This window comes from Phoca vitulina, unplaced genomic scaffold (assembly GCF_004348235.1).
Source record: "Phoca vitulina isolate PV1807 unplaced genomic scaffold, GSC_HSeal_1.0 scaffold30, whole genome shotgun sequence".
Lineage (NCBI taxonomy): Eukaryota > Metazoa > Chordata > Mammalia > Carnivora > Phocidae > Phoca > Phoca vitulina.
In genome coordinates, this window is record NW_022589733.1 from 9,954,699 (window position 1) to 9,965,346 (window position 10,648).

At 53.8% G+C, this 10,648-nt stretch overlaps 1 protein-coding gene across 3 annotated transcripts in view; it reads left to right on the plus strand.

Annotated features, from left to right (window-relative positions):
• The first annotated feature begins 5,514 nt into the window (after window positions 1-5,514).
• DRC7 (dynein regulatory complex subunit 7) overlaps window positions 5,515-10,648 on the plus strand; it is an 18,068-nt gene continuing 12,934 nt past the window's right edge. Inside the window, exons 1-5 of one of the 3 annotated variants that reach the window (XM_032424548.1) lie at window positions 5,515-5,602; window positions 6,812-7,015; window positions 7,439-7,613; window positions 8,722-8,847; window positions 9,851-10,045. In XM_032424548.1, coding sequence (XP_032280439.1) covers window positions 6,828-7,015; window positions 7,439-7,613; window positions 8,722-8,847; window positions 9,851-10,045 — 684 coding nt within the window. In that variant the 5' untranslated portion in view covers window positions 5,515-5,602; window positions 6,812-6,827. The remainder of the gene's footprint in view (window positions 5,603-6,811; window positions 7,016-7,438; window positions 7,614-8,721; window positions 8,848-9,850; window positions 10,046-10,648) is intronic. The other 2 variants (XM_032424550.1, XM_032424549.1) reach the window with 2 other exon arrangements.

The window sequence follows — 10,648 nt, forward strand, 5'->3', positions numbered from 1 at the left end:
AGCTGTGGACTAGAGCTTTGGGCCTGTCTTCACGCGTGAGCCCCTACCGTTCAGGGGGCTGCCAACACTCCGGCTGTCCCGGGACACGGAATTTCAGAGAATGCCACTTCTTCAGTAGTGGGGACTAGCAGCCCCCTCCCCTCTCTGACGGCCGCATGTGTGGCCTGACCTCTCATCTGCCGTCACCGTCGCCGTAGGCTGGAGGGCAAATGTTCCAGAGCTCTGCACACGCAAGGGCCGAGGGGCAGGGCAGGGGCGCAGCGGGCGGGGCTGAGCAGAGAGAGGGCAGGCTTTCCCCCGGGATCTGAGCTCCAATCGAGGAGGCACGTCGGCCTCACTCACCAGTTCAGCCCAGCCCGAGCCTGGCACGGTTCAGGCCCCGAGTAAACACCTGTTGGCTAAATAGCTGGAGGAGTGAGTTTAGCATCGGCCGGGCAGGGTTCTGAGCCAGGGGAGTGTCTCAGGCCAGACCCAGCGTGGCTATGTGTCACCTCTTGCGGCTGGGCCTCCGTTTCGCAACATCGTGCTGGTTTCCTCAGTAGGAAACAGAAGAGGCAGAGATAAGAGAGAGAGAGAGAGACGGAATGAATAGATAAACCAACACAAAGAAAGAAAAAAAGAGTGGAGGGGACAGAAAGACAGCAGCCCCCTGGCTGGCCCCGCCCCACACGATCATGCCCCACCTCTAGCCTTAAGTTCCCCACCACTGGGGACATCTCACCTTCCCTACTCACCCCTGTCCTTGCCAGTGTGCTTTGCCGAAGTCAAGCACCTGCTAGAGGTGAGAAACCACTATTATGAGACCGTCCCCCACAGCCCCTGGGCTTCCAGCCGTCCTCCTGCTCCCCGATGCCGGTGCCGAGTGAATGCCCTCTCTTCTCCCTCCTCCCACCCAGCAAACGGATGCAAGACAGGAAGGCAGAGGCCCCTGCTTTATGCAAGTCGAAGAGAAATTCTAGGGTGTGGACAATTGCAAGAGTGGAGCCACATTATATCAGGTTTTGTGGACAAGCTTGGTGGGTTTGGGGACTTACTTTTACAGACATCTATTTCTCACGCTGGAGGGCTGGGCTCCCTTACCCCAAAGTCTCAGAGTTTTTGAACACAAACCTGTGTGGTCCACAGCTGCTTCTGTGTCTGACAGGCCTGGGTTCAAATCCTGACTCTGCTACTTAGGGGCTGTGAGATGCTGGGCATGTCTCCTCACCTCTCTGAGTCTCAGTAGCTCCGTCCATAAAATGGGGATCATCAAGTTCTTGCCTCGACCTGAGAGCATTAAGTGAGGTGACACAAGTAAAGAGCCTAGTATTAGAGACCCCCATGGCTTAAAGAAAGAGTAGGTGGCACCTTTGTGTGAACCATGAACCTTTGAGACCTGTGTGTAACATGGGAGGGGTATGAAGGGTTAAAGCTCCCTTCCAGATTCCTTCTGCAGCCCTGCCAAGTGGGCCAGCCCTGTGTGGGAGGAGGAAATGGAGGCCTGGAGAGGTCCAGCAACTTGCCCAAGGCGATTCTGCACGCGGGGCTGCTGCAGAGCTGGGCTTCCCTGGGCTGCCCATGCTTCCTCCCAGAGCATTTCCTGGGTTCTAGAATTATTGCCTCAGCCCCGATCCCTGAGTCTCCAGGGAAACGCTGGGCTCCGGCTTTCCCAGTTGGATGCAGAGGCACAAAACCACAATGGCTGAATGGCCTGGGTTTCCTGGTGCTGATGGAGAGGGAAGATGGGGAGATGTGGTTAATGGTGGGGATGTGTCCATTTCCACTGGCTGTCTAGCCCAGGACCAGCAGGGGCAGAGGGGCTGGGGTCCCTCATTACCTGGGGTCACCCTATAAGTGGCTCCGAGTGCCAAGCTGAGCACGTGCTAGGGCCAGGTGGAGCTCTGGCAGAAAAGCACCCCAAGGCCCAGTGCGGATGGATGGGGTTCCACTAGCACCGCACGACCATAGCAGCAATCTAAGAGGTAGGCAGCGCCAGCCTAAAGGCACGAACTCTGAGGTCGGCCCGTCTGGACCACGTTCTTCCTCTGCAACTTGCATTGGGCCAATTCCTCACCTACTGAGCCCAGAAAGCAGACATAGCAGTAACTGCCCCACAGAATGGATGAAGGCTTCCGGGAGATCCTGGCCGGGAGGGCTGCCTGGTGTCTGGACCCCCGGCCCAGCGTGAAACTGACTGAGCCACAGCTTTGCTCCAGACTACCGTGGTCATCTGCAAGGAGGACCCCCCGCCATGCCTCCCCGCCTGGTTCTTCCCGCTCTGCCCCACCTTCTTCATTCCTTGTATTTTTCATTACGTTATAACAAATGTACAGGAAATAAGAGGACTTACTGGCTCTGTGCTCCCAGATGGATAACTTAATATCAAAAGACAACAATTCTTCACAAATTAACCTATGACTATAATGCAGTTCCAATAAAGATTTCAAATGATTTTTTTTTTTTTAGATTTCCCCCAAATGCACTTTAACTTTCATACGGAGGCATATCGGCCTCAAACAGCTAAGTCAACCTTAATGAAAGGAGTAGAAAGAAGACTTGACCTGCAGATATAAAGATATTATGAGGCCATAGTGGTAAATCCAACATGGGGTCTGAGCAGGGATAGGCAAGAAGACCAGTGGAACAGAACAAAGGGCTCAGAGGCAGAGTTATGCACACTGGGGGTCTTACGGCACAACAATAGTGGCATCAGCAATAAGGGACAGATAGTCTGATGATGATGGTGGAAAACTGGCTCATTATATGAAGAAAAATAAAACAGGATCCCTACCTAACTCCTCATCCAGAGATGGGCTCCAGGCAGAGTAAAGGTTCTCGATGGAATGGCAAAACGATAAAGTTAATGTAGTAAAATATTTTTGTGACCTAAGGACAAGGAAAGACTTCTCAAACAAAAAATCACAAGCACAAAACATCAGACCAAAAGCTGGTACATTTAATTACATCAAAATTAAAGTTTTCTGTTCCATGGAAGACACCATAGGCAATGTTAGGAGGCAGGGGACAGAATGGGGGAAGGTATTTGCAACATCTGAAACCGGGGATTAACATCTGGAAGGCCTGCAAATCAAAACAGGGGTACTTCCCTAATAGAGAAAAATGGGCTGAGGTTTTAAATGGCAATTTCAGAGAATGAACTATCTAAATGTAAAAAGCTAGCCCATGAAGACACATTTAAAATCATCAGCAATCACAGAGTTGCACTTTAAGATGGCAGGGGAACCCCACTGTATCTTCATTGTATGAAACTGGCAAAGGGCAGGATAGGAAGCTGGATAATGTCAACTGCTGGGTGTGGGGCGAGGGTACTAGGCTCTCTCAGGGCTTGTGGAAGTTGGGTAGAGTGTAGCTTTCATGGCCTGGAGAAAAACCGGGTGCAGCCACTCACTTAGCAATCCCGCTCCTGGTTCTTTACCCCAGAGGAACATTTTTTTTTTTTAAGATTTTATTTATTTATTTGACAGAGAGAGAGAGAGAGAGAGAGAGAGCAAGAGAGGGAACATAAGCAGTGGGAGTGGGAGAGGGAGAAGCAGGCTACCCGTTGAGCAGGGAGCCCGATGCAGGGCTCGATCCCAGGACCCTGGGACCATGACCTGAGCCAAAGGCAAACGCTTAACGACTGAGCCACCCAGGAGCCCCTCCCAGAGGAACACTCTTACAGGTCTAAAAGGGACATGGCCGATGACATGTGTGGAATTATCTGCAGTGGAAAAGAAGGCGTTGGTGGCAAAGGGGGTTGGGGGTGGGGTCCATCACTGGGAGAATAGAGTGGATCCCTACTGTGGACACACAGCAACATGGATGGATCTAAAAACACAGTTCTTAGTGAAAATAAAAGAAACAGAGGCGGTATTAACACAATATCATGTACACGAGTTAAAAACAGCAGCATGCAAAATAGTGCTCATTTTGGGGAAAAAAATGGATCAGAATGGGTGCCTGTGAAGGTCAGAGAATGGGATTGGGTATAGGGATAAAAGGGAATAAATAAATATAGAGAAGAAATGAGATCAGCCTGACACACCAGCTGTTTACCTTTCCCTCCTCCTTGTTCACCCTCACCCCAAGGGAAATCCTCAGAAGTAATCGTAGGACACACTGCCCCATGACCTTTCCCTCAGCTTAATTTAGCCTTCACACTGTATTTTTCATGACTGAGTAATATTCTGGCCAGAATTTAAAATCATTATTTACTCTTGAGAATTGAGGCGATTGCTATGTCTCCCCCAAGTAGCAGCAACTGTCCAACCTTGCAGGATGGTGTTTCTCCAGACTCCCCCTCCCACCACGCCCCACAGGGCTGCTTTACGACGTTCACGGGCCCCTTCCCCCAGGAACAAAAAAGTAAAAATATATTTTTTTGACTGCGTTGGTACAATGATGAATATAACCCAGGGTGGACTCATAATTATATACTTATCATTAGTTTATTCATTTTTTCTTCTGAATTTGAAAGATTAAAATTAATTTCCATGGGCCACTAACCTTCTGGGTAAGTTTTCCCTGTCTCGTGAGTTATAAATGAAATCAGAGGCCCAGCCTGGAGGAGAACACAAGGCTCCACCATGATAAGCAGACACGCTAGGACCCACACTGGTTTCCATCCATCTTGATGAAGGCCACACAGACAATGCATGGGGCAGAGGCCGAGGCATGTCCTGGTAAGTGCTTAACAACGGGCTCAGTGGGGGGAAAATCCCTGGTCTATAACATTTGCCTATTTTATTTTATTTTAATTTAATTTAATTTTTTAAGTAGGCTCTATGCCTAGCGTGGAGCCCAACGTGGGGCCTGAACTCACAACCCTGAGATCAAGAGTCGGACCCCCAACCAACTGAGCCACCCAGGCATCCCAACATTTGCTAATTTTAAGTTATTGACATGACATCACTGAAGAGAAGCTGGGAAGAAATTCAGAGTAGCTCGCCATTATATAACATTTCCACTATACAGATACAGTAGTCATAAGAAACTTCAAGAACAGGGGCACCTGGGTGGCTCAGTCGTTAAGCGTCTGCCTTCAGCTCTGGTCATGATCCCAGGGTCCTGGGATCGAGCCCCGCATCGGGCTCCCTGCTCTGCAGGAAGCCTGCTTCTCCCTCTCCCACTCCCCCTGCTTGTGTTCCCTCTCTCGCTGTGTCTCTCTCTGTCAAATAAATAAAATCTTTAAAAAAAAAAAAAAAAAAAAAAAAGAAACTTCAAGAACATACACGCTGGTAAAATAGTCAAATAATTAAAAAGTGATGAGTTTTAATTAACTTTGCTTTTAACATCATCTATTTATTTATGTTTTTTATAATTTAATGAGTGATCATGGCAGTTTGTCAACTGGCTCGCAGACATTTCTGAAATTTTAACAATCAGCTCTTGCAAGCGGGCACAAACTGCCTCCAGCCAGTCACTTGCTGAGGGACCTACCACAGGTGGTCTGCTGGGGCCAGACCTGGACAGTGACAGAAGACTACATTTCCCAGAAGCCTCCTCTCCTAGAACCCGCCCTCTGCTTCGAAAGCTGTTGCCATGGAGATGGGCTAACAGATGGCACCGGCTGTCCTCAGAGGGGTGAGGAGGGAGCAGAGGACCTGAGGTAGCTGGTGGCAGGGTAAGAAGTAGGGTGGAGGTGGGAAGGGTTCTTTTTTCTGATTGGGGGCTTCCAGCCCTGATCTTTCTGAGGAAAGGGTGTGTGTGTGTGTGTGTGTGTGTGTGTGTGTGTGTGTGTATGTGTGTGGGGGAGGGATTGCTGCTAAGGAGGGGTGCAGAAAAGGGCCTGTGGGGTGGGGAGGGTCTCTGGGCAGGGTCTGCCCTCCCCAAACTGGGCCGTAGCGGACAGGGCAGCCGGGTGTGGGGAATACGTGTGGCAGGTTCTGGCCCAGCTCCACCTCTGATAAAGATGTTCTGTGACCTTGGGCTCGGGGCCCGTCTCAGTGCCTGTCACAGCTGTAACCCCCTGCTGCCCACAGACACCTTGGCCTTCTCCCCACATCTTCTTTACTTACCTCTCCCCTCCCCTCCCTTGTAGGGCTTCCCTATGTCAGTAGGCCCTGAAGTGTGTGGTTTCCAGAGCCATAAATATATGGGCTCAAACCCCAGACCTGCTACTTACTAGCTCTGAGACCTTAGGCACTGCACTTAACCTCTCTAGGTCTCAGTTTTCTCATCTGCAAAGTGGGTACCGAAGCAGTGACTGCCTCTTAGAGTCTGTAATGGAAGAACCCAATTCAGTGTCTTATCTCCTTTACTTCAGCCCTGACACTTCTGGTCACCAAATGTGTGCGGGTTTCTCCCCACACCAAGCCATTCTCTGTGACCTCCATCCTGTGGGCCGACACAGGGCTTGGCCTGACAGGCTACGTCACCCCCCGACACACCTGCCCCTTGTCCAGGTGCCTGGTGACAGCCTGCCCTTGCCTTCTCCATGTCTCAGCTCCAAGTTTGGTGATGTTACCTCTCTTTCCTTCCTTTTTTCTCTAATCCCTACCGCATTAGCGTCACTTGCCATAAAGAGAAAATACTGTTGAATGAATAAAATAAATAAAGCAGTGTTGGTAAGTTTGGGCCACCTGCTCCAGCCCTGACCATAGCTTTCAACCGGCCGCCTGCTCTGTCTTTGTCTTAGCGGGAGATCTACAAAGGTCAGAAAGGTGTCACAGACATGCTGGCACCAAGCAAGACTTTCTGCCTGATGGAGAGTTTCAGAGGGGCTCGCTTCCCCCCTCTAAACCACCTCCCAGACACACAGGTGGTCTTGGTGGCAGAAGGGGCCCATTCTGAGTGCATTTATCCTTCCCACGGGGACTCTGTCTCGAGACAGCCAGGGACGTGCCGGGATGGAGGTCCTGAAGGAGAAAGTGGAGGAGGAGGAGGAGGCCGAGCGGGAAGAGGCAGCCGAGAGGGGCGAGAAGATGATGAGGCCCGTGGAGATGCGGAGGGAGGAACCGCCCATGACGCAGGAGATGCTCAGAGACCTGGAGAAGAAGCTGTCAGAGATTGAGATCGTCATCCCAGAGCAGCCCTCGTGCGTGTCGGGGGTGGGGGTGGGGGTGGGGGTGGGGGGCTCCGGGCCGGGCAGCCCTGGCGAGGGTCAGACCAGGGCCGGGCAAAAGAAGAGCCAGACAGAATAGCGGCGCCAGGGTTGGGAGGCAGGACCGGATGTAGAGGGAAGCAGATTCGAGTGAGGGCTCTGCTTTCTGTCCGCCTGGGCTGAGTCCCCTCTCTGCCCCTCAGGAGCTGTGTGACCCTGGGCAAGTCACTCAGCCTCTCTGGGCCTCCGTTCCCTTCTCTATTTAAATGGGCACATGATAATAGTGATATCCGTCCTGGGCAGTTGTGAGGAGTACAGGAGGAAGGGATAGAGCCAGCTACGGTGGGTGGATGGTTGGCTCCCCGTGGGCCAGGCCTAGCCTCACCCGGGCTAATGCCTCCCCTCTTGTGGGCACAGGATCATTGCCAAGGACACTTTCGACATCTCCAAGCTCCCCCTCTCCTACCAAAGCAACACGCTCAGGGAGGAGCACCTGCTGCAGGTGGCAGACAATTTCGCCCGTCAGTACAGCCACCTGTGCCCGGACCGCGTGCCCCTCTTCCTGCACCCGCTGAACGAGTGCGAAGTGCCCGTAAGGCAGGCTTGTGGAGGGGCGGGCAGGGGCTGCAGGGCGGAGGGCGGAGGGAGGTGGGCCAAAGCTCATGGGTCAGAGCTTATATCTGGGGACAGCGTAAACTCAAATGCCAGTGGGCCCCAGCAGGCTCGATGTGAATCACCCCGGGGGGCTGGTGGTGGCCTGGAGACCCCACACCCAACTAAGGGGCGGCTGGACCCCTGGCGCAGTTTCCAACCCCCGACACCAGCTCTGTCCCGGGAAGGGCAGAGAAATAAGATGAAATGGACCGGGACCTGAGCACTGGCCTCCTTCCTTCCAGCCCTGTGACCCAGGCACGTCCTGAGTCTCTCCGGGCCTCAGTTTCTCCATCAGTAGATGGAATGGCAGAGTATAAAAGCAAGGTTTGCAAAACAGCCGCCCATAGGCTGACGGGGACTCACAGGCTGTTTTACTTGGTCCACATGGTGATGTTGAACATTTGTATGAGCTGCCAGCATGTGAAATTCAGCGACCATACAGGTCCCTGCTCCCCCCTTCTCTTGAGCCGGTAATCCCGCATGCGTTTCCGCTGCTGCAGTCAGCCAGCCTGCCCGGGTGGGGCCATGGGAGATCCCGTGCTGGCAGGCCTTCCTCACATCTACAGGGAGACCCTGGAGGTGCCGTTTGGGACCCCAGACCACGGGGCCCGGGGGGACAGAAGCCCCTCGAGGGCCCTGGTAGCACTCGTTCTCCCACCCTGGGTGGTGGTCGAGAGCCAGACAGACCAGCGCTGCTATTGCCTGTGAACCTGAGCAAGTCAGCTCACCTCCCAGAGCCTCAGTTTCCCCACCTGCCAGTGGGCCTGACATACAGGGCCGTTGGGGTGTGAGGAGGTGGTGCCTGGTCTGGCAGCGCTCAGTGGGGTGCAAGCTCATTCTATATGAATAAGAATATGAATAAGCTGGAGGGTGTTGAGGGAACCCTTTCTCCAACTCCTGAGGCACTGAGTGGAGCCTGAGGCCCAGAGAGGCCTAGAGAGCCTTCTCCACTCCCCCCCCCCAACCCAGGGCTCTGGCTTCCAGGGAGCACCGGCCTCCCCCAGGTAGAATGCCCTCTCTGGGGCCTGTGATCTCTCCCCTTGCAGAAGTTCGTGAGCACAACCATCCGGCCCACGCTGATGCCCTACCCCGAGCTCTACAACTGGGACAGCTGTGCCCAGTTTGTCTCAGACTTCCTCTCCATGGTGCCCCTGCCTGATCCCCTTCAGCCGGTAAGTGCCACCCCAGGCTGCAGCCTTAGGCCCTTGAGGCTTAGGATGAGAAGCCAGGGAGGTAGGGAGAAGGGGGCTCAGTGAGGCTCAGGCCAAAGCCCATAGTCTATCTGGTCTGAGTCCCTCAGAGCTCACCCTCCCACCGGGGTGGGGAGTGGGGAAATGGCCCAGAGAGGGATGGCCACTTGCCTGAGGTCACACAGCAAGCCTGGTCTCCTGGCTCCTACCTCTTTGCCTCCTTTGCTTCCTTCTGCCTTCAGAGTCTTCCTTTCTTTTTTTTTTTTTTTTTTAAGATTTTATTTATTTATTTGATTGAGTTAGAGACAGCTAGAGAGGGAACACAAGCAGGGGGAGTGGGAGAGGGAGAAGGAGGCTTCCCGCCAAGCAGGGAGCCCGATGCGGGGCTCGATCCCAGGACCCTGGGATCATGACCTGAGCCGAAGGCAGACGCTTAACGACTGAGCCACCCAGGCGCCCCCAGAGTCTTCCTTTCAAGACTTCAGGAGATGGGGAAAGGAGAGAGGGGGAGGGCCCTGCTGCCTGTGACCCCCGGCCCCATCTTTGGGCTTCTGTCCAGCTCAGTCTGTTTCCCAACTGAGAATGGAGGGAGCAAGGGAGAAAGGGATAGGTACACAGTGGAGAACTGAGAAAAGGGAAGAGAAGGAAAGGATCAGAAGAGAAGGTGAGGAGGACTTTGGAATAAAAACCATTAAATGACCAATCAGAGAGCATTAGACGAGAAGCTTCCATCATCCAGAGGGTCTTTCCCATCAGGAAGTCCACGGCCACTTAAAATGACAGGCAAATGTGGAATGTATTTTCTACACACGGGCCGTGGCTCCCCTCCCATTCTTAGCAGGCTCCCCAACCTGACAAAGCAGGGGAGCCCGGGGAGGGATGGGGGTCCAGCCTGCGCACTGGCCCTAATGCCCAGCTGCTGGCCGGTGGGGAGGGCGGGTGGGGGCCACGGGGCTGGCCGAACTGAGCGGCCGTCTGCGGCCAGCCCTCGCACCTGTACTCCTCGAGCGCGGTGCTCACGCAGCAGAAGGGGAACTGCTTCGACTTCAGCACGCTGCTCTGCTCCCTGCTCCTCGGCGCCGGCTACGATGCGTACTGCGTCAACGGCTACGGCTCGCAGGACCTGTGCCGAATGGACCTGACGCGGGACGTGTGCCCGCTCACCATGAAGCACGAGGAGGTACGCGGCGCTCGTGCTGCCCTGGGAGGGCGCAGGTGCTCTGCTGGACGGAGGCACCAGGTGGGAGTCTTGCTCCCTCAGGTCCATTGTCCCAACTCCTGTCCCATTAACGCAGTGCGTCCCCTCGGCTCCCGGCCCCGCCCGGCCACGCACCGAGCAGCTGCAGGCTGCCGCGGTGAGTCTGTCCCCGGCACCTAGGCACACACAGCCCAGCTCTCCAAACCGCTGTCCCCCCTTCCCTTGTCGTACCTCACTTTCAGCTACCGTTCCCCACGGGGTGAATGCTGTGAGTGCTGCATGGCTTGTCTTCTGTCAGATTTACCCGACTCGTGGGATAAAAATCCACGCAGCCGCTTTCATGTAAGGAAAAACCAGACAAATGGACATTTTTGTTTGCTCTTTTTTCCCTCCACCCCCTCAATTTAAAAGCCCCCCTCACTTTTAAAAAGATTTATTTATTTATCTGAGAGAGAGTGGGGGTGGGGGAGAGGGGCAGAGGGAGAGAGAGAATCCCAAGCGGACTCCGCACTGAGCACGGAGCCTGATGCGAGGCTCAATCTCAAGACCCTGAGATCATGACCTGAGCCAAAAACAAGAGTTGGA